The sequence below is a fragment of the Sinocyclocheilus grahami genome, unplaced genomic scaffold, assembly GCF_001515645.1.
Source record: "Sinocyclocheilus grahami isolate Dianchi unplaced genomic scaffold, SAMN03320097.WGS_v1.1 scaffold5.1, whole genome shotgun sequence".
NCBI classification, from domain to species: Eukaryota; Metazoa; Chordata; class Actinopteri; order Cypriniformes; family Cyprinidae; genus Sinocyclocheilus; species Sinocyclocheilus grahami.
This window is the reverse complement of record NW_015505184.1, coordinates 200,575-225,283: the sequence shown is the minus strand read 5'-3', so window position 1 is coordinate 225,283 and position 24,709 is coordinate 200,575. Positions and strand designations below refer to the sequence as shown.

Below are 24,709 nucleotides of genomic sequence, written 5' to 3'. Positions count from 1 at the left end.
AGGTTGTTGAGACTGCACCAGACAGCCAGCTGCTCGACCTCCTGTCTGTAAGCAGACTCGTCACCATCCTGAATGAGGCCAATGAGTGTGGTGTCGTCTGCAAACTTCAGGAGCTTGACAGAGGGGTCTTTAGAGGTGCAGTTGTTGGTGTACAGGAAGAAGAGCAGTGGAGAGAACACAACCCTGAGGAGCTCCTGTGCTGATCGTACGGGTGCTGGATGTGTATTTTCCCAGCCTCCCTACCTGCTGCCTGTCTGTCAGGAAGCTGCTGATCCACTGACAGACGGAGGTGGGCACGGAGAGCTGAGTTAGTTTAGGCAGGAGGAGGTTTGGGATGATAGGGTTAAAGGCCGAGCTGAAGTCCACGAACAGGATCCTCACATAAGTCCCTGGTCTGTCTTGATGTCGCAGAACATAACATTAAGAATTTGAGAATAAAGTTTAACAATAATAATAAATTGCACGGTTTGATTGTGATATGACCTAACTGATCGTTACACTTAATCACCATTAGTAGCACGATTTATGCTTTTTTCCTCAGTTGGTCACAACAAATGTGGCAGACTTGTTACTTACTTGTTCAGATGACAATATCCAGTGAAAATTCTTATTTGGGTCATATATTCCAATATGTAGGCTAGAATCTATGAGTGCAAAGTATAATATCCACACCGGTGTGGTGACTGACTGCCACGCATATTCCTCAAAACAGCGCTGGAGCACGCCGGAGCACAACCCACGCAAGGAAGATAATTCCGCACACAGCTGCAATTGCAGGTTTTCAAACAGAGATGGCGACAGAGGCAAAACTTACGGACTGCAGAAGATATTTTGAAGATTGCTGGTAATCAAACGGTTGGTGGTTGCCATTGACTTTCATAGTAGGAAAAAAAAATACTGTGCAAGTCAATGGCAACCACCAACTGTTTGATTACCAGCAATCTTCAAAATATCTTCTTTTGTGTTCAACATAAGAAAGCAACTCATACAGGTTTGGAACGACATGAGAGCGAGTAAATGATGACAGAATTTTCATTTTGGGTGAACTATCCCTTTAATGTTAGTTAATAAAAATACTCTTATTCATTGTTCATGTTAGTTCACGATGCATTAACTAATGTTAACATACACTACAACTTTTGATTTTAAAAATGAATTGGTAAGAAATGAAGATAACTAAGATTAATAAATGCTGTAGAAGCATCACGTTAACTAATGTAGTAAACCAATGTTAACAAATAAAACCTTCTTGTAAAGTGCTACCAGTATATTATTTCTGTGATAAGTGTGCAACATCTTATCACGGTCTAAATCACATTAAAAGATTATAATACTCCCGTGCACACGTGGTACTTTCTAACCTTGAGCTTAAGAATCTGAAAGCTGTTAAATAACTGTGTAGGTCCTGAAAGACCTGGATACATTATGAAATCAAATCACACATTGTAAATTCTTGCAAAAATATGTGACCTTACCATGGTACCAGATGGTAATACTAAGTAAAACCAAGGACCTGAATGATTTTGCCATATTCAAATGCTATGTTAATTATGTATTATTTGTTAATTGTTTTTTTTAGTTAAGTTAGGTAGTTAAGCAGACACACACACAAACACACACACAAGAGAGAGAGAGAAGAGCCTCTGAGAGCATCTGGCCGTCTTATGTAAATGCTGCAGCTGTTTATGTCTCTCTCTCTCTCTGTTCTCATCATGTGTTGCTATGGGCCTGCGGGAACAGTGCAGCGCTGCCACCTGCTGGCCAAACGCAGTACGATGTTTTGCAGCTATGTTATATGGATCGGCGGTTCTTAAATAGTTATTTCGACTTTCGAGATTACTTCGGATATGAAGAGGCACCGTAAACACAGTACCAAATGTAATGCAAAAGTAAATATATTTGATTACAATCAAACATCGAAATTAAAGTATGCTCCTATTACACTGAAGCGCATATAGGCCCCACAATACTGATGTCAGGGTTTTGTCCTGACACTCTGGTTGTCTTGTGTTTTGTTTCTTGTGTCCATGTTGTCTTGTCAGCACATGGCCTAGTTGATTGTTTTTCTCAACCATGTGCTTCTTTAGCCCCTCCTCCTGGTTTCCTCATTACCACACCCTCTTGTTAGCCCTCATTGAGTCCTTGTTAGTGTAATTGCTCTCACCTGTTCCTTGTGTGTTTTCCTCCCTATTTATAGTGCCCCTTGCCCTTGCTGGTTTGTGGTCATTCTTTCCCTCACTGTGTTTGTCTCTGTCTGTGGTTGCGGCGGAGTATGTGTTCCTGTCTGTTTGATGTTGTGATCTAGTCTTGCCTCTTGAAATTCTGTTTTCTTGTCTTGCTCCTTGTTTTTGGATTTGGTCGGTTTTTGTCATTTTGCTTTTATTTTAGTGTTCATTTAGTTATCTTAGTCCTGATCTCTTGTTTTTTTTTTTTTTGGTTATTTGTTTTTTGATAAGTCCTTTTGTTTATTCTCTTGCCTGTCTTGGAGTAATTTGTGTTCCTGTGGAGCTATGTTTTGTCTTGATGTGGTGTTAGAGGACCTGTTCCCTTGCCTGGTGTCTGGGGTGCTTCAGAGTTTATGGTCCATAAGTTCTGAGCTCAGCTCTCTGGTACCAGAGCAAGGCCTCTCCACCGGCCTGGTCTTGCCACCGCCTCTGCTGCTATAGTATTCTGCCAGTTGATGTCTGAGGCTGTCCCAGTGGCCTTCCCTAGCTATGTGTTTGTGTTCCTGTTGTGGTATCACCTGTGCACCTCACTACCCTTTTGTATTAATCTGTTTGGTCAAACCCTTGTTACTCCCACTGCAACTGACAGCTCCCATAACGTTACCTGTCGGGTGTCTGCAGAAACTTGTCAAACCGATTTCTGTAATTATAGCAACCAGGACCGATGTTTTAGATCGACACCAATTAAAACCACAAAGCTAATCAGAGCTATTGCCAATACTTTCAAGTGTTTGTACTGTTGATTGCGCTCAAATTATAAATGATAATTTTATAATGTTTTAACTACATTTAAAACTTGAATTAAATGAACTGTTTTAAATATTTAGATTCATTCTATATATATATATTTTTTTTTTAAATAGTATCACTCCTAATCCTTGATATGAACAAGTTCATACCAAAAATATTATATTATATTATATAATAATAATATTATGTTTCAAACTTAGTTTTTTTTATTGTTCCCTTGCCTGGTGTCTGGGGTGCTTCAGAGTTTATGGTCCATAAGTTCTGAGCTCAGCTCTCTGGTACCAGAGCAAGGCCTCTCCACCGGCCTGGTCTTGCCACCGCCTCTGCTGCTATAGTATTCTGCCAGTTGATGTCTGAGGCTGTCCCAGTGGCCTTCCCTAGCTATGTGTTTGTGTTCCTGTTGTGGTATCACCTGTGCACCTCACTACCCTTTTGTATTAATCTGTTTGGTCAAACCCTTGTTACTCCCACTGCAACTGACAGCTCCCATAACGTTACCTGTCGGTGTCTGCAGAAACTTGTCAAACCGATTTCTGTAATTATAGCAACCAGGACCGATGTTTTAGATCGACACCAATTAAAACCACAAAGCTAATCAGAGCTATTGCCAATACTTTCAAGTGTTTGTACTGTTGATTGCGCTCAAATTATAAATGATAATTTTATAATGATTTAACTACATTTAAAACTTGAATTAAATGAACTGTTTTAAATATTTAGATTCATTCTATATATATATTTTTTTTTTTAAATAGTATCACTCCTAATCCTTGATATGAACAAGTTCATACCAAAAATATTATATTATATTATATAATAATAATATTATGTTTCAAACTTAGTTTTTTTTTATTTTTTATTTTTTTTTTATAAAAACCTTGATTCTCATTTTAGAAGTTCTAGTTTGTCGAAACAGAAAATAGTTTATTTCCCTAAATATATTGATACATGAAATGAATGCAATGCGTAACAGGAAAGACTACAGAAATGGTCTGAATCAACCATTAAGAACAATTGGTTCAGAAAACAAATCCGACATCTCGACATGAACACATTAGATAAAACCAACACAGAAGGTGAATTCTACATGAAATTAAGTTTAATAGAGTTTAAAAATAAGGCTATGATGCAGTTTTAGCAAACTTTTGACAAGAAAAACACTGTAATAATGACAGGCTGTGGTGGACATAGCCAGTCCAGTAAGATTTAAGGGATACAGCAACACACAAATGCAGTAATTTCTCAATTGTCTGCACACACATTCACAGATATTCACACAACCACCCAAAAAGGTGGCGATAAAGTTGAACGAACAAACTGCACTACTTAAAAAAATAAATAAATAAAAACATGCATAGCTTAATACAATAAACATATTTCCGAATGACCCACGGAGGTTATGCTGTCTAATACTGTCAACATTATTAATCAGTTCCTTCAAAATGAAAACAATCGCTTCTTAAAGGTCTGAGATGTAAAACAAAACAATATCATCCTTGTTCACAAACATGTAAAAAGTTACATTCTGAACCGCAAAGTTCATTATGAAAAATAAATAATTGGAATGGCAACGACAAAGATATAAAGATTCCCTTTATGTATCAGAATTTAAAAGAAACAGAGACCGAATGCGCCCAAACCCGACCCCTTTCCCCATTTACACATAAAAAGTCAAATATCATGTTGCATTTGTTTCAACAGAAATCAAGGTACAATAAAAGTGTCGTAAAGACCAGATACAAAAGGAGCGCAAAACTCTGATTAGAATTAGAAAACTGAACACACTCGAACCCAAGTCTGGGACATACAATACAGACAAAACCGACATTCATTTTCTGAGATGCTTAGTGCTGACGCAAACAAAACCAAATCTGACAAGACATATAAATCATTTATTATACAATCCCTGTCAATTTTTTTTATTCAACATTATTTTGTCCATTGCTGTCCATTCAAGAGAATCACAGAACATCGAAAAGCCTTGGCAATGCAAAATATTCGACAACTAGGCTGTTTAGTGTTTGTTATTTGTTCTACGTGCATCTGCATCTCAAATGCAATAAACACTACCGCATGTTGTTCTTTCCAGAAATCAGGTCCATCTACTGTGTGTTCGGTACGGTCTAAAAATGCCATCAAGCTTTAGCGTGAGGGAAGCCCGAATTTATAGAGCTCCGGGGCTCCGTGTAGGAATGATACAGGACTCATGCAAGCGCCAAATACACGCGTACAGACGCACAACACCATGCCGTAAAGTGCTGAGACATCGCTCACCAGATCTACGCCCTACAGATAGCAAAAAATAGCTCTCCGAGTTTCTATATACATTAACTACACAATACTCCCACTGCCATAGTGCACAGAGAAACCTCTGATCAATTCTGTGAAGAAAAAACACAAAAATCATCTCAAGCAGCTAACATAAAAAAACTGATTTCCCTAAAGTTATATGTTGTAAACCATTAAAGGAATAGTTGACCCAAAAATGAAAATTTGCTGAAAATGTACTCATCCTCGGGTCATCCAAGATGTAGATGAGAATATGAAAAGATTTGGAGAAATGTTTTTATCAGCTGTTTGGACTCCCATTCACTGCAGAGGAGCCATTGGTGAACAAGTGATGTGGTGATGCATTTCTCCAAATCTGTTCTGATGAAGAAACACATGCATTTACATCTTGGATAGACTGAGGGCGAGTACATTTTTAGCAAATCTTCATTTTTGGGTGAACGATTCGTTTTGTTCCTTCATTTAAACACTGATCTCTTTTCTGTCAATGCCAGATTAATATAAAACAATAAAATTAAATAAACATTTAATCACAAATATTAGAACTCATTGTTATGTAGTATTAAAGGGGTCATATGATGCGATTTAAATTTTTGGAATGTTCAATCTTTGGAGTGTTACAAGCTCTTGGTGCATAAAGAAGATCTGTAAAGTTGCAAAGACTAAAGTCTCAAATCCCAAAAGATATTCTTTATAAAAGTTAAGAGTCAGCCACACCTACCTAAAACAGCTCGTTCTAACACGCCCCAACATATCTACTTTTATTCTCGCTGTAGTATTGTTGTTGCTGCCATGTCGTGAAGGCGCTGTGTGTTTCGTTGTGAAAGCGAAACTACTTTGTTTGATCTTCCAAAAGAGGATGATATCTGCTTCGTCATGCCTAGAGCTGATCTGTGCTGGTTGCGGAGGAAATACTACAACTTTGCGCTGTGGATCACCGGATCGGCTTTCACCGTGGACGAAGCTGAGTCCAGCCCGGAGTCGTCACATGTCCTTGCGGACGCTCCTTCGTCAAAATCGCCGGCTGCGCCGTTCTCAAGCCCACCCGCCTCTGCTCACTCTAACCCTCCGGCCGTTCCTCACTCTAGCCCCCGGCCTCTGCTCACTGTAGGCCGCCGTGTGTGACGCTGTTTCGTTGTGAAAGTGAAATTACTTTGTTTGGCCTTCCAAAAATGGACACAACTAGAAATCAGTGGTTAAGTTGTATTTACAACACTGTTCCAGAACAGTTCAACCCAAATATTCAGATGTGTGCAGCGCATTTTATGGAGGACTGTTTCCTGATCCTGGGAGAGTAGACTACAATGCCGGCTGTTCTGACTCAAAGACTGTAAGTACATTTTTTATATTTAAAGAGTTTTTATATTTTATATATTTAAAGCAAGTTTTTTGTGCAATGTAGAGTAGGCTTGTTGTTTGTCGTTTCTCCGATCACAAATGCAGACATGGTTATATGTTTACGCGGCGCGATGCAACGCAACGCATAAAAAGACAGTATAAGTCATTATAATCCATAATTATGTCCCCACTGGATGCAACGAATGCCTCGTTTATAATGGGTTTTCATGTTTTTGAATCATCGCTCCGGCCTGACAGGGCATCACTACAATATGGTGAGGGGTGTAACACTTCCGTCACACGCTTGAGGTATTCGGCCAATCACAGCACACCTCGCTTTTCAGACCGATGAGCTTTGTAAAAATCGACGCGTTTCAGAAAGGCGAGGCATAGAGGAGAAACAATAACATACAGTATGTGGAAAATAATGTGTTTTTTGAACCTTAAACCGCATAAACACATTTCATTACACCAAATACACAAAATAATGTTCTTTTTAGCAGCATCATATGACCCCTTTAAGAACAACACTATTAATAATAATAATATCTGTATTAAGAATAGTATGTTGTAAAATAATAAGCCCATGTGGGTTGACCTAGAGTTCTCCACTGAACCTGCAGCAGTGATTTATCAGTCACTCACTGCCTAAAGCAACCTGCCAGACTATAACATAACTGCGCTCAGGTTTGGCAGGAGCCGACTGCAGCTTCAAAGTGGGTTCGGCCGATTCATCATCTTCATCTCGTCCCAAACCACCATCCTCATCACCTGAGAGAGAAAAAGAGAGCCCGTATTATCGTGTCCTGTCAGCAGACCACTGATACAGCAACAAATCTTCAGTAGCTTTAAGCAGTTTCAGAATTTCAAAAAGTAGAGAACTAAAATTAATAAAGTTTTTAAAGGTATGTCTGCAATATTATTGGCTAATATTACTCTTTCCCCACCCATGCAACCTTAAATACATCAGCAGAAAAGTCTATTCAAAGCTTTGATTAAAGATATTGACAACAAATATTTGGTCCTTTAGAATAATCTGCATTCAATTTGTGCATGAATCGTAACCTCAGACAAATATTAAGAACAGAAAGTGTTAATTTTGATGACTTGATCATATCATCATACTTTATTTTTTCATGTATTTATTAGGCTTGCTGCGATAGACGGTGCTGACGGTGATACCGGTGTTAAGCCGCAACACCGGTTACGTCACTTGCCCACCGCGTCACCGACCCCCACCGTCGTTTAGATTTTTTTATAGTAATAAAAATAATTTAGTTCAGTAAAAGAACAGACACTACAATTAAAAACTGAACGTGGCTGCTCAATGCAGTTGAACGACAGTTGCATCACAGATCAGATTTCAACATTCGTTTCTTATTTAATTGGTTCCACATTGTTTGCTGATTTTTACTTTATTTAAACTTTGTGTAAGGTGTATGCCGTGCCTCCAAGCTTTCTTACTCGTTTTGCTAATAAACTTTCTACGTTTCTTATTTATTTGGTTATATATTATACATGTTTACTTGTTTCCAGTTTTGTACATTTAAACTTTATGTAAGTTATTTGTTATTTTATATTAGGCATAGCCTGCCCTATAGCATGGTGTATTTATATTTGTTTTATTAATAAAAGTTCTATGTTTTATATATAAGCTAAAGTGAGTTAATGTTGTATTTTGTTGTTGCATTCAAGCAATTGACGCCTAACTGCCGCTAATTCGAAGTGAAAGTAAAATGCACACGGTGCTTTTAAGCTATTTAAAAGCGAAGGAAAGCGAGGAAAAGAGGGAAAATTCAAACAAACTAAAAACGAACAATTGCTTTACTCCGAATTGCCGCTATTTGAAAGTGAAAGTAAAATGTGCATGCCGCTTTTACAAGCTATTTTAAAAGATAAGGAAAGCGAGGAAAAGAGGGAACGCCCCCGCAGTGATACCGGTATTACCCGTGTTGTCACACGTCGATTAACCGGTGGGAAAATTTCCTCACCGTCACAACCTGCTAATGAGGTTCACTTAAAATATTTGTAAAGTTTTTTTTGTGCCAGTTTTTTATTGATCATTTTCCACCACATTTTTCACCCTTAAACTCTGAACATGACCCATTTAAATCTCTACTTTGGAATCAAATGCAAACCCAAAGATGATTAAAAAAAAAAAATCTAGTTTCACATGCAATGCAATTTAACTGCCCTATATTTCATTAACAGCCTCTTTTACATTCAGACAAGTTCAAAATATGATACACCACTGTTCAAAAGTTTTCAAAATATTTTTTCAGAAAAAGAAATTAATACTATTACTATTAATTTACTTTACTATTAAATTGTTCAAAAGTGACAGTAAAGACATTTATAATGTTACAAAAGATTTCTATTTCTAATAAACGCTGTTCTTTTAAGCTATCTATTCATCAAATAATCCTGAGAAAACATCCCACGTGTTTAACAATAACATTAAGCAACACAGCTGTTTTCAGCATTGATAATAATAATAAATGTTTCTTGATCATCAAATCAGCATATTAGAATGATTTCTGAAGGATCATTCTTACTGAAGCTCTTACCGATCCTGAAGTCGATGTATCCCACTCCTCCGCTCATGATGAGCATGCTCTTGCCGTCCGAGTTCTCAGTCGTACCTTCAGCTCCTGGCACAATAACCTGACCTGAAGCACAACATTAACACATTAGAACAAATTTGCACTTCACCAGTCATTATATCAAACACCACCGCTTTAAAACAATATGCTAAACACATTCTGTAGGAGCCATGTATACATTTTTTATTTAAAAAGGGGTCATATGATGTTGCTAAAAAGAACATTATTTTGTGTATTTGGTGTAATGAAATGTTTATGCGGTTTAAGGTAAAAAAATAAAATAAAAAATGTCCACATAATGTACATTATTGTTTCTCCTCTGTGCCCCGCCTTTCTGAAACGCGTCGATTTTTACAAAGCTCATCGGTCTGAAAAGCAAGGTGTGCTCTGATTGGCCAGCTATCCAGTGCGTTGTGATTGGCTGAATACCTCAAGCGTGAGACGGAAATGTTACGCCCCTTACCATACTGTGATGCCGTGTCCCGGCGCGACAAGACAAAAACAATAAAACCCATTACAAACGAGGCATTTGTTGCATCCAGTGGGGACATTATTACTGATTATATTGACTTCTTTTTACGCGTTGCATTGCGTATCGCGCTGCGTAAACATAAAACCATGTCTGCATTTGTGATCGGAGAAATTACAAACTCTACACTGCTCAAAACTCACGTTTGAATAGTCATTGGCAAATTCTTTAAATATAAAAAACGTACTTCCAGGCTGTGAGTCAGAAGAGCCAGACTGTCCTTGCAGTTGGAGTTGCCCCACTTAATAGAAACAGCCTTTGTGCACAGCATTGTAGGCTACTCTGCCAGGATCAGGAAACAGTCCTCCGTAAAATGCGCTGCACACATCTGAATATTTTGGTTGAACTGTTCTGGAACAGTGTTGTAAATACAACTTAACCACTGATTTCTAGTTGTGTCCTCTTGGAAGGGCAAACAAAGTAGTTTCGCTTTCACAACGAAACACACAGCGCCACACACGGCGGCCTAGAGTGAGGAACGGCCGGCAGATTCGACAAAGGAGCGGCCGGTGGGCTTGCGGCAACCAAATGTGACGACCCCGGGCTGGACTCCACTTCGTCCACGGTGAAAGCCGATCCGGCGATCCACAGCGCGAAGTTGAAGTATTTCCTCAGCTACCAGCAAGGATCAGCTCTAGGCATGACGAAGCGGATATCGTCCTCTTTTGGAAGGCCAAACAAAGTAGTTTCGCTTTCAAAATGATACACACAGCGCCTTCACGACATGGCGGCTGCGGCAACAACAATACTACAGCGAGAATAAAAGTTACGCCTTCTTTCTGCGTGAACATTTGGGCGGCGTTGTGCAAATCTTCCCACACAGTGACGTAGACATGTGGGGGCGTGTTTAAACGAGGTGTTTCAGGAGGGCGTGGACAAGTCTTAACTTTTATAAAGAATATCTCTTTGGGTTTAAGACTTTAGTCTTTGCAACTTTAGGGATCTTATCTATGCACGAACAGCTTGTAACACTCCAAAGAGAAAGGAAAATTTGAAATTGCATCATATGACCCATTTAACATTTGTATTATTATTATTATCAAAGTGTTTTTGCTTAGCTTTATGTTTTCTTAGTGTCCTAAAGGTAATGAGGCAAATTTGGTTATAAATCTGCAACTCCAGAAGGCGGTGCTGATAACAGTGCAACAAGGACAACAATAAGGACAAGGACAACAAAATCATCCTCACTGCTTGAAGACTCCATTTTTTATTGTTTTGCACATTTTTAAGCAACGGATTAATTAATACGCATCGGATTCAGTGTGCGACGAATGTTTAGGATGACAAATACGAAAAAAAAAAGCATATGAAAATTTTGGACTCAGTGTGCAAGGACCTTTAATGTCACCCTGCTCCTGATGCCATAATGCAACTTACAAAATCATGCAATTTACTAAAGCGGACCTTCCATGGAGTTGACTTCATCGATCATGAGGCTTCCCACCAGTCTCTATAATCAATATTGAGGCACTATGGTACTATGTATTACCCGGAACTGTAGCAAAGAATTTAACAGCGTCTCTGTGGCCGTGGAAGCAGAGTTGAGCGTGTGCCATGGAGCAGTACGGTACGTACGAGCCCGTCACCACACCATCCACAGTGTCATCATACACTCGCACCACTCCACCTGGACGACAGGCGATCGCTCCTACAGTCTTATGAGCTGCTGGGGAAAGAAAAAGATGTTTAACCACAAGTGTCTAAAGCGTTTAATACAGCACCACCAGCATAGTTCGGATCTTGCAGAGCAAAAAATTTAATTTCTGGGATACAGTCATTAATATTAAAGTGTTAAAAGCCAATTTTGGATAGACGCAGATTCACTGCTGATTATCCCAGAAAGATGGGAAAAAAAGTTGACAGAGAGGAAGATCTGAGAGGAACTGAGAACTTGCAGATGAAATATTGAACAAAGCTGAGCATGATGCAGCAAACAAGCAAGGCAAGGCAGGTTTGTCTCAGAATTAGCCTGCTGTCAACAGTGTTTCCCCCACTCACCCCTCTGACCTAGATATCCACACTGACCTACAGCTACAGAGACAGGAGACGAGAAGGAAGATAAGAAAATAAAAACAGAGAAGTGGCCCAAGAGACTGAAACTAATGTTGCCTTCTACATCACATACTGATGAACACCGTGTTTACTGTATGTGTGTGATATTGGCTTACAGTCTGATAAAGGGATGGAGATGATGACACCATTTCCTGTTCCCACCCACAGCCGGTTACAGGAAACCATTAGAGCCGTGATCCTCACAAAAGAGAAGCCCAGTTTTCCCGTTCCTGTTAAAGACAAGAGGAAGTGCATTCAGTCTATTTATTCATAACCATAATATAAAAGAAGTCAAATCTTGGAATTTCATGTATTTTTTCGACATACACTAACATTCAAAAGTTTGGACTCAGTAGCAATTTTTAAAAAAGAAATGAATACTTTTATTTAACAAGAATACATTAAATTGATCAAAAGTGATAGAAAAGATATTTATAATTTTACAAAATATTTCTATTTCAAATAAATGCTGTTCTTTTGAACTTTATATTCAACAAAGACTTTCAACATTGATTAAAACATATTCAAATAGAAAACAGTTATTTAAAAGTGTAATAATAAAAATAATTAAAAAAAATTACTGACTCCAAACTTTTGAATGACAATATACATATTATGTGTTCCACAGAAGAAAGTAAGTGACATGAGGGTGATGTTGATGACATAATTGGCAATTTCTTTGTGAACTAACCACCTAAATTGAGCAAATTCCCTCTTAGAGCTGTGCAGTTATAGAGAATTTAATGTTAGGGTTCATTCAGGATAATTGGTCCATTTCCCCAGCAAAAAGTGTGCCAATTTACCTGAATTCACCCAATATGCTATTCTACTAAGTAGGGCTGTGCGATTAATCGAAATCGCATCGAAATCGCGATTTGAGACGTTGCGATTTCCTAATCACAAAGCCTGCGATATGGACGCAATATTACTTTGTTCCAGAGCATATGCATGACTGCCAGCCTTGAGTAAAACAATAGAACCCCTCCCAAAATACAATAACAAATTTTATGTATTTCAGGTTATAATGGGAATTTGTTTGGTTTTAATGTAAACTATAATGGTGTCTATTTGATGGATTCTATTGGTGGGATGTAATCTGGCAGATGGGAACCAATAGAACAACAGTAATTCCTATTGGAATAATGCCCAAAATAAAAAGGAATTTTGTAATGGTTTAATGGAAACTATAAGAATTTCTGTGATAGTTTCTATTGTTTTTTTCAGCATGGTAATGATACCCATACTGTGCTGCACATTATTGGCAATATTGAGCTGAAGCTTGACTTCGCAAATTTAAAATCGCAAATCAAATCGCAATCCCTGTCAAAAAAAAATCGCAATTTGATATTTTCCCCCAAATCGCACAGCCCTACTACTAAGTACTTTAGAATGTGTGATAATGTGTATTATTACACAGCTCCTTGGATTACTCTATTCTGATTGGTCAGTTGTAACATTCCAATGTATGTTATTCCCCAATAACAACCGACGTCATTAGGAACGTAGAACAACATGCTGCATCCCAATTCACCTACTTATACTATGCCCTAAAAGTATGTACTCTTTTTGTGAAGAAAAAGTTAAAACTTTTGAGTATGAAGCAAAATAGTAGGCAAGCTTTGGGACAAACTACTTTGTCCGTGTCTTTAACAGATGCTCTGTTGCTTAGTTACGTGCATTCTGTCACCGTTTAAAGGCACTGTCAATCATCTTGTCAAAGTTAACATTATCCACATTTCGTTTAATTAGAAGAGGATTAATTAAAAGAGGCACGTTTATCTGCCAGTCACGGGTCTTTAACGCAGAGAACTCTGCTCATATGTTTGCATAATGATGCATTTAAAAGTGACCAAGCGTATCTTTATAAAAGTTCACAATGTTGCTGCAGATGAAATATAACGCGGATAACATTAAAAAAGAAAAAATTTCATCAGGTTAGACATTGATTATCACTCAAACCCCTTTCTCTACCTGTTCGTTGGTCTCGCGATATCAGCCAAGTTTGTAGTTTAACTTTTTTTGTTTTGTTTTTTTGCATGTTTGTAGTTCTAATCGAATCCTCTTCCAATGCACAATGGGTCATCGATCTGCGCTTTGAATTCTAACCGGAAGTAGTAGACCATCCGGGAATCTTTGGCATACTAATTTCAACATACTACGTTTTGGGACATACTAATTATAATTTCTAATACTATTTAGGACGGATAGTATGAGAATTGGGACACAGCAACACACAGTCAATACAGGTATTTTAGGCTGGCGCTTCTTTCACGTCTCTCATATCACACCGCTGTGCTCTCTCTCTTTTCTTTCAAACACAACTGCCATCATCTTGTGCCTCAGTTACTGACTGTATTTACTGCAAAATAAAACTGGAGGACTTCACTGTTAATAGTAGGCTTGCAGTAGTATTGTTAAAAGTGTTTGTCTAGTTGCTAAAAGTGTTGCTAATTGACGAAAAGTGTTTGTCTTGTTGGTAGAACAATTGTTTTGTACACTGTAATGGATTTAAGATAACAAACAGGTAAGATCTTAAAATGCTTTCTTAAATAAAAGCTGTGTAATTAGTAATACGACTGTACATTATGCCTTAAATATCCATCTTGTCTGAACTTCTAGGCTCACAGCCTTTTGTTAAGAATGTTTTTTCTTTGTGGAAGCTTTGCGTTTAAAGAGCTAATAAAATAGTTCAACTCAAATCAGTATTTCGTGTCTAATTATTTGTAGTCATGTAACAAGTAGGATAATGTACATCCAGCCGGTTATTACTGTTATCATCACAGAATATATATAAATACTTTACTTAAGCAAATGTCACCATGAACCTGAAAAAACATATAGTCACAGTATTCTCACCTAACATTTTGCTGACATAAGGCTCAATGTCCACGTCCTGGAGATGCTGGAAGGTGTGAGCGTGGAAGAGGCGGAGGGTGGAGTCTAGCCGGATGGACACCCAGATACCATCACCCACCCAGGCCAGCTGACGCACTTGACTCTCCTTACGCGGGTGGGCATCAAAAGACTTCTGTTTCACGCAAAGAAAGAAAAAAAAAAATCCCAAGCAAGTTCAGAAAATTCCATTTAACTAATACTGCATGCAACACATTTTTCAAAATGCAAAAACTAATACAGTGAATACAAAGACATAATTATGAACCTCTATTTTCATTGCTCTGGGCTGAATCACATAGATCTTGTTCCTGTAGCCGCACCACACTTTATCGTGCACAATAGTCATGCAGCGGATCGAGTGATGTGGCCGGCCGAGGTCCAAGAGGTGGTAGTTGGTTAAATCCCACTGGCTGTCTGTAAAAGTAGAACGAGGAAGCTTTTAGCAACTAACCCTCAAATTGAAAGGAGTATCTGAATTATTTGTAAACTAACAGTGTCTTACCCAGACCTCTGTGAAAGATGGCCAGTGTACCGTCAGTCAGAGCCACCAAAACACGGCCTTTCACATGTCTGAGTAGAGAAATAATGTTAAATGTCACTAGAACTCATGTTTGCTGCAGTGTTTTTTTATGTCACCTAAATATGTCATCCATAACTGTCTGGTTTGGTTCAGCTACCAAATCAGACATCAAGAGACTACAACGGACAGTCAGGACTGCTGAGAGGATTATTGGTGCCCCTCTGCCCAGCCTCCAAGATCTTTACATCTCCAGAGTGAGGAATAGGGCTAAAAAAAATCACCTTAAACCCCTCACACCCAGCCCACTCTCTCTTCGAACTGTTGCCTTCTGGTCGGCGCTACAGAGCACTGACCACCAGAACAGCCAGGCACAAGAACAGTTTTTTCCCCACAGGCTATATTCAGTCTGAACAATTAATCTTTCATTATTATACATCATCCTTCACAACTAACATAGTTATATTTATATTAAACTGCACACTTTGTAAATAACATACCTGCACACTAATAAACATATCTGTACATTTATCTAAACAATACAATTTTTTCCTATACTTCTATTTCTGTATATAGTACATTATTCAATTTTTCTTATTATATTAGTTTTATATTACATCCCTACTGTGTTATTCCTATGTATGTCTACACTATCATGTATGTCTGCACTATGTTTGTACTTTCTTCTACACTGGAAGCTCCTGTCGTCAAGTCAAATTCCTTGTGTGTGTAAACATACTTGGCAATAAAGCTCTTCTGATTCAGATTTTCATGTTCCAAAGGTTGTAGTATGAAATTCTAAGAACAGTTTTTTCCCCACAGGCTATATTCAGTCTGAACAATTAATCTTTCATTATTATACATCATCCTTCACAACTAACATAGTTATATTTATATTAAACTGCACACTTTGTAAATAACACATCTGCACACTAATAAATATATCTGTACATTTATCTAAACAATTAAATTTTTTCCTATACTTCTATTTCTGTATATAGTACATTATTAAATTTTTCTTTTTTTTATTATATTAGTGTTATATTACATTCCTACTGTGTTATTCCTATGTATGTCTACACTATCATGTATGTCTGCACTATGTTTGTACTTTCTTCTACACTGGAAGCTCCTGTCGTCAAGTCAAATTCCTTGTGTGTGTAAACATACTTGGTAATAAAGCTCTTCTGATTCTGATTCTGATACTGAATGAAAGTGCTACTGATAAAAGTATAGCTAAAAAAGCCAAATTCACAAGTCACTTTATCATCTGGCTACATAAACTCAAATACGAAAACAACAATATTCCAAAAGTTACACTACATTACCGAATTAATAATGTCACTTTCAACTTACGCAATGTTCAAGATGGAATCCTTCAGCTTGACAGCATGAAGACACTTCCTCCATCGAGCGACCGATGAGTGCACGTATAAACTACATGAAAGACATTTGCAAATGACAAATGTTAAACTCAGATTGTTTTTGCAACATAAAACATTAATGCTATGATAGAGTGTACATTAAATAGCTCTCTAAATAATTTCTCAATGCAGTGTAGTCGCTATACTGTAGATCTTGGTCAAAGTTCACTACATTTAATTTGTTGATTGTTCAGCTGACTTTTTAATATCTCTGGATTCTGGTTTAATGATTCATTAATTTACAAGCATCCAAAAAAGCATGTCTAATCAACTGAATTTATAAAACTAACAATTTAGTAATTTATAAACAATTTATGACAATTGATAGTGCCCTATGATATCTGTATTAATGCTTTCCCAAATGTAATTTTGTTTTTCCTAAATTATTTATTGTTTGCAGATTTTTTTTCTTCTAGATTCTGTTTTATAATTTAATAGAATATTTTCACCAAAAACAGTGGAATAAATTATTCATCACAAATTCATTTTTAACTTTTAAATCAGCCTTTTAAACAGTAATCATCTGAAAACAGAACAATTGGTTTACAACAAAACATTGGATTTTTAAAAAAAATTATTAATTATCAAATAAAGTGCAGAACATTTTAACTTTTGTGTCAAATAAAATGTTCTTCATAAATTTAAATACTTATTTAAATTCTTGATTGGGTGATGTCCCTTAAAACACATGTTAATGAATTTTTATTATTAAAGTTGAGAAGTACATTTTACTGTAAAAATTTTGGCAGAGCCGGTCTGGAGATGAAGTTCATGTAGAGTTCCTTCACATAGTGAGACGACAGATGCTGAAAACACCATGAGCGTCACGCATGCTTGAGTATGTGTAGTAAATGAAACCATACCATTCATTCACACAGAGACACGCAGAACAGGCAGACTGGATGTTTAAATGAAGTCACAGACACAAGGCCATATCTCAGTTTGAATTCAATTAATCAACCCTCTACGCACATTGGCAATATAATCGCCATTGGCTAGTAAATGTTTTTGTTTACTCGCCAGACTGATATACTATTTTACACACACACACACACACGTTTACTTAGCTATCTAAATGGGGACATTACATAGACTTCGATTGTTTTTATATACAGATAGTTATACACTTTTTAACCTAAACCCACCCCTACCAGAAAAATTTCTGCATTTTTACAATTTCAAAAGTAAAAACAGTTTTACAAATGACACACACACACCGTGAACACACCCCCGGAGCAGTGGGCAGCCTTTTTTTTTTTTTTGCTGCGGCGCCCGGGGAGCAGTTGGGGGTTTGGTGCCTTGCTCAAGGGCACCTCAGTCGTGGTATTGAAGGTGGAAGGGAGCGCTGTGCATTCACTCCCCCCACCTACAATCCCTGCTGGCACGAGACTCGAAACCCCGCAACCTTTGGGTTATGAGTCCGACTCTAACCATTAGGCCACGACTTCCCCAAAATATGGTTAAGTACACACACACACACACACTCAGCTTATCTTTGTAAAATGGAACAGCTTCATAAATAACTGAATGTGCACTCTTAACTTCAGCCAATCAGGTATTATATTATGATATTATGATAATTAAGCACTATTTAATGACAGAACTAGTAATCAGAACTAAAACTTGGTAACCATGAATGAATACATATTTGTAATTTTAACTGAACTTAGGATTTGTGGTGGTGTTTAAGATATTGTTGGTCATAGGTAATAGTAATTATTATTAAAAGATACTACTACTACTACTATTATCTGCTAGGTTCATGAATATTAATCACGTTGTCAGCGTTCGCTTGAACTGATTTGCTGAAATCAAAACAGGGACGGTAATAGATGAGCGCCAGCCAACGAGAGCTGTTCGCGCATTAGCTCCGCCCACTGCCGAGAAACCGGCATATCTTCTGCTTGTTCTTAAAAGCTGAATAATTCTAAATAAACTGTTATTTTGACAGGAAAATACAATAAAAAATATGGTTTACATGTAGCTCGTCGATTCAGCGTGGTATGCAAGACTCTCGCCCTCTCTTTTTGCATGTGTGAGAAACACAGCGCTATCAGTAAAGCGACGGCGAGTCGTGTGCCTTCACACTAGTTTACGGTACGTCAAATACAGGTGCGCTGCATGCTACATACTGCGCATCCATTGAGTACATGACATGATCCATTGAGCACATCCAAATAGTACAGATCGCTTGACGGAGAGCGAAACTCTCAAGTGCTCAGTCAGTGTTTATCGAGTGAAAATCTGTGTTGAACGCCTCTCTCTCTCTCTCTCTCTCACACACACACACACACACACACACACACACACACACAGGCGTGTAAAATCTAAGAATTTATTAGCCCATGGCTAATGTTAGACATTATTTAGTCGCCCAGAGTAAGATTTAGTCGCATATGTGAGTGATTTACTCGCAATGTAAAGGGTTGTTAATTGTGCAGCTCTACTTTTGATTTAATCTATTTCCACATCATAGAAAACAAATGGCTTTTATTTTGTGTGTGTTTGTGTATTTGTGTGCGTCTCTCACCAGCCGTTCTGAGCCCCTAGCCACATGGTAGGCAGTGCGCTGCTCATCCGCTGGATCTCTTCTTTTGCCAGATTCGTCTTTTCACCTGCTGAGGCCGTATCGTCCCTGTCCTGATCGGACTCCCTGACAAGGAACCCAATCAAGGATGAGTTTTTATACAAATCAGGATATAAATCAACAATGATAAAGATACTGTGCCCGGCTCACCTCTGGTTATCGTTGCCTGCTGAAGCCCCAGAAGACTCTGTTCCCAGTGGGTCTGTAAACACGTGCTCCGTGTAGATTCCTGGCTGGCTGGTGTCCTGTCCCGGGCTCTCCTGGTCTTCCTCAGTGGCCTCCATAGCCTCCTCCGCTGCAGGGACCCCTTCTTCACTGGGAGCTCTGGAAAGATCTACAACAGAGAAACTTCTGTCACATTTCCTTTTAACCCCTATAAACCCCATATTTGATAAGCAGATTTCTGGGTCCTTTAAGTTATCAACATGGCCAATCAACAACGTGAAAAATTTGTTGTACAGTATTTTTAGTATCATTCTAAAAGCGTCCATCTTCAGGTCATTTGTCTTTTTGATGTGAAATCTTTACTGATTTTTATAAGCATTAATAACTTTTATATTTGTTGTTCATAATATTTTAAGATGAACACTCGATGGACTGAAGCAACTTGGTTATCCATACATAATTTTTTTAGAAAAATTATGATGAATGTATCGAATATGATTCAGGCTTTTGAGGAACATTTATTCATACTCAATCATCATTGTATTGCATTGCATTTCATGTTTTGCCCCACAATAAAAACTACAGGGCTTTGTTTATAAAACTAAGCATTTAAATATCATCTTACTAAGATATATTATTGGAAGATAAATAGTGACAACTGATATTTGTATGCATTTTATGCAAGTACTCGGTTATTCTGTTATAAAAAAAATCTCACTGAAAAACATTACAGAATTGAATCTTACTTTTTGGCCATATAAATATCAGCAACTGCACAAATGGCATATTTTTGCTCAGTTTTGGCATCTGTATATGAAATTTGAATGTGTTTTTTCCTACTGAAGTATGAGATCCATATTCTCAATATATTATACTATTTGAGCCATAAATGCCTGATGTTTTAAATATGATTCTCAACAGATTTTTTGATTTTGGCTAAAGGTTCAGTAAACTGTTCCATTTCATTCAAATTCAATTATTTCACATACCAGAACTTACATGGTTAAACTTCGAACAGCTCATCCAAACAAGTAGTTTGATAAACAATAGACTGAACTATTGCTTCTATAAAAAGTTGTCAAAACTTATTTCAATTTACACTGAGGTTTAAGTCAGTTCTTACCACTTCCTCTGGCAGGACTTTGTTCTGCTGACCGTTCGGTGGTCCCTGTGCTGCCCGACTGAGACCCTGTGCTGGACTCTTCAACACTGCAGCCCACCGCTGACACGTCACTCAACACACCCTCACTGCTCTGAGAGCTGCTACTGGCCAATAAAGCGTCTGGTCCCGCCTCCGGGTCCTGAGGAATCTCCTCCCCTGCAGGATAGTCTGTCTCCAAGACTCCTGGAAATCCCAATACAGGACATAAACAACATTACTGAAATCCTTTATATTTAATGCTATTGTCATTAGTTTCCTAATAGTTAATTGTATTAATGATGTGAATCATTTCTCCACTCCCATTTCCATCTGACACCAAGACACCCAACCCCAACGTGTGACAACAAAGGCAAGTGTACATTTACAGACGCTACATCATACTTACCACTGCAAACATTCACTTACTTTGTTGCCTTTCAAATACCTGCAGAATTGCAAGCAACAAAACATGCACTTACTTCACCAATTCAGCTTGATCATTTCAATTTCAAGTGAAACAAATATATTTTGTTTCCCATGTATCTCTGGTGTCTCAGTCATGTGACGAATGGTGCTCAAAGGCTATCTAGTGCCATTAACAATGATCTACACTGAACATGTTCCAAATCGATCATTAAACAACAGGTTTTTGATTATCTAGTGATTTTTCTTGAAATTTTGAAGGGGGTTCCAGTACAATTTACGGCTGCAATGTACGATTAATCTTCTGGGAACACAGTGTGCACCAGGTTTACTTTAATGTCACATTTACATAATTTCCAATGTTTTTCTTGAGACAAGGATACAGTATTTACAGTATAAACACCGAAACTTGTCTTTTATTTTACTTTTTGTTTATTTTGTAGTTTTCTGCCAGCAAGATGGTTAAAATGCTGGGAAGTGAAGAAATAAAAAAAACTAGTGCTGTCAAACGATTAATCGCGATTAATCGCATACAAAAATGTTTTTGTTTGCATAATATGTGTGTGTGTACTAAGTATAATTATTATGTAAATACATACACATGCATGTATATATTTTGAAAATATTTACATGTCTATATTTATTTTCATATAATTTATATTATAATTAAATGTATTTAATTTTCTGAAATATATACATGCATGTGTATATATTTATATATACACAGTACACACACATTATGCAAACAAAAACTTTTATTTTGTGTGCGATTAATCGCGATTAATCGTTTGACAGCACTAAAAAACTAATATTAGTATCATAATTTTACTATTGTAGTAAATAAAACTATTAATATAATTCTTTTTTCAGTAAAATTATTATTACAATAGTAATATATGGCTTAATTATTAATTAGTCAAATATTTCATAGAAAGTGTTAATTAGTCTTTTAGAGTTACAATAATAATAATAATGATAATAAATTGTTTTCATTGATTGGTTTTCTAAAAACAAGTGTGAATGTAATATGGACTAAGACACTATCATAACTAAAAGGAAACTGACCACTAAAGTCAATGCAAAGAGACTTTTTTACTCCATTAAGTTTGGGCACTAGTTTGGTTTGAGTTGGTTCTTTTAAAGATTAAAAACAGAGTAACTACTTCTATTGAAATCAAAGCGTGGTCTCTCTGTTCTTTTTGCCTGGATGTCTTAGCAGCATCAATATCTTCAAGAAATGTTAATCATAACACAGCTGAAATCACAATCAGAATGTATGACAAAATAATCACAATATCATTTTTGGCCAAATCATACAACTCTAAAGTTAACAATCTATATTTACTCCATTTAGTATTAGTTCAGTTTAATAATGATAAGCTATTTATGCCTATGATTGAAAGACATGACAGAGATGAAGTGAGAGGTTATTGTTATGAGAGATGAACACTGCTGACCTGGTACGCTGGCGATACACAGCACACATGAGTTACAGACGTAGAAGCTGTCGAGCAGGTCGTCGGGCCGCGTCACATCCATGATCATCACCTTTGTGGAGGAGTGAGTGCTCGTACAGATCCAAACGCGACTGGACATCTCCACATGCACCGTCTGCTCCCGTTCCTGCTCCTGTCAAGACACACAATATCACTGCATGAAGAACCAACACGGGAAATGTTACCTATGAGGTATGTGTGTCTTTATGTGGGTCTGATGCATTTTTATACATCACAATGACTCTCTCATGGGAATCCAAGCCTAAATACCTAGTTTAAATGACCACTTTTGTAGCTTTTAATTTTGTAATAATGTTAGTCAAGATTTCTTACATCAAAACCAAAAACCAAAACTTTATTTAGTTTTTTGACAATTTTGCACCCTCTCTCTGAATTATAGGTTTGTGCCACTGTGCCTTTCTGTATGTATACTGGTTCTATATGTAAATGACCTTTATTATGATTGGCTAGTTTCTTCGCATTTCACGTAAGTTCTAAATACTGAACAGGCTATGTAAATGTGGGTGGTCATATGCTAATGAGCTCACACTTGTGAAGCCATGATTATGGCTATTGTGTTGTTAAAATATGTCTACTTTCTACATCAAGCACTTTTACGTCAAACAATATGGCCCCTTTAACAGTTAAGAGAAATCTTTTACCTTAGGTTCCTGCTCCAGCTGATCTAGGCTGCTCTGAGAGCCTTTCCTCTGTTTGGAGGCGTCTGTCTCCACCGTAGACTCTTCACCAGAAACGCACAAGCTTCCCTCACATGACCACCCACCTGAGAGGTTCACTCCAGCTGCACACAGGAGCTGCGCAGGGGAAATCAGGAAAAAATATCAGAGGCTGTCAACAGGCTGAATTCACATAGACGGAGACTTCATAAATGTAAGCAAGATTACTGCAGTATGGCATCAAAACATGCTGATTTCAATTATGATTTTAATTAATTCATCTTTCTTCACCTTCATGGAAGCATCTTTCTGCTCAAGTGGCCTGAGACACACAGGAACGGGTAGGTTTATTTTGTTCTCCGTGTGGCCACCATTAGCAACCTATAAAGAACAGGATAGCAGTACAATTATAGATAATTATTTTATCCAAAGTAGAAAATGTGGAATTAATGAAATATAATGTTGCATTGTTGCAAATAGTTCTTAAGAGCAAGATAACAGTACAATTACAGATATTTTACAAAAAATTTTAAAATATGGAATTAATAAAATAAAATTTAACAACATAAAACATAAAAAACTAAGTAAAATAACAAAACAAAATTAAATAAAATGTTACACTGTTTTTCCAATAGTTAAGATTACAGTACAATTATAGATTTTTTTGTTTTTTAAATGATCAGCACAAAGTGTGAAATTCATAAAATAAAATAAAAATTAAATAAACAAAATGTTACATTGTGTTACACGTGATAATACATGGGGCATGAGACATTTTTGAGCAATGTTGCAGAGCAATTTTTTGAGCGATGTTGCTTAGGCACTTTTCCATTAAGAATGGGCAACAAACTTCTATCTGGATACTTTAGATCGGTCGTGGGCTGTGTCTCACCTGGTTGCCCCTTGATGGCAACATTACCCAGCATAAATTAAATAAAATGTTACACTGTTTTTCCAATAGTTAAGATTACAGTACAATTATAGATTTTTTTTGTTTTTTAAATGATCAGCACAAAGTGTGAAATTCATAAAATAAAATAAAAATTAAATTAAATAAACAAAATGTTACATTGTGTTACACGTGATAATACATGGGGCATGAGACATTTTTGAGCAATGTTGCAGAGCAATTTTTTGAGCGATGTTGCTTAGGCACTTTTCCATTAAGAATGGGCAACAAACTTCTATCTGGATACTTTAGATCGGTCGTGGGCTGTGTCTCACCTGGTTGCCCCTTGATGGCAACATTACCCAGCAACATTGCTCAAAAGGTTGCCCTGTGTATCATAGGCTTTAGATATATTTTACAAAAATGTAAGTAGAAAATGTGGAAATAATAAAACAATAAAATAAAAGGTGTGTGGTTCCTGTTTTGTGAGCCAGAAAAACTAGCTTACTTTCTTGGACAATTAGTTGACAGAAATATATATATATATATATATATAAACTGACCACAAAACAGTAGCACTGTGATTTGAAATATTATAATTCTGAACCTATAAAATATAAATAAGTAATAAAATATAATTATATATTATTAATTCATTTTAATTATAATTATTTATATATATATATATATATATATATATAAAAATTTT

The 24,709-nt window shown here is 37.0% G+C and overlaps 1 protein-coding gene across 2 annotated transcripts in view; it reads right to left on the bottom strand.

Annotated features, from left to right (window-relative positions):
- Positions 1-7,105: 7,105 nt before the first annotated feature.
- The window catches only part of LOC107583630 (C-Jun-amino-terminal kinase-interacting protein 4-like), a 61,236-nt gene continuing 43,632 nt past the window's right edge, over positions 7,106-24,709 (bottom strand). Inside the window, exons 21-35 of one of the 2 annotated variants that reach the window (XM_016269928.1) lie at positions 23,403-23,492; positions 23,097-23,249; positions 22,396-22,567; positions 20,498-20,719; positions 19,360-19,543; positions 19,153-19,275; positions 16,555-16,635; positions 15,184-15,251; positions 14,947-15,095; positions 14,643-14,814; positions 11,903-12,016; positions 11,733-11,765; positions 11,224-11,400; positions 9,170-9,271; positions 7,106-7,373 (exon numbers count right to left, since the gene is read on the bottom strand). In XM_016269928.1, coding sequence (XP_016125414.1) covers positions 7,240-7,373; positions 9,170-9,271; positions 11,224-11,400; positions 11,733-11,765; positions 11,903-12,016; positions 14,643-14,814; positions 14,947-15,095; positions 15,184-15,251; positions 16,555-16,635; positions 19,153-19,275; positions 19,360-19,543; positions 20,498-20,719; positions 22,396-22,567; positions 23,097-23,249; positions 23,403-23,492 — 1,974 coding nt within the window. In that variant the 3' untranslated portion in view covers positions 7,106-7,239. The remainder of the gene's footprint in view (positions 7,374-9,169; positions 9,272-11,223; positions 11,401-11,732; positions 11,766-11,902; positions 12,017-14,642; positions 14,815-14,946; positions 15,096-15,183; positions 15,252-16,554; positions 16,636-19,152; positions 19,276-19,359; positions 19,544-20,497; positions 20,720-22,395; positions 22,568-23,096; positions 23,250-23,402; positions 23,493-24,709) is intronic. The other variant, XM_016269920.1, reaches the window with a different exon arrangement.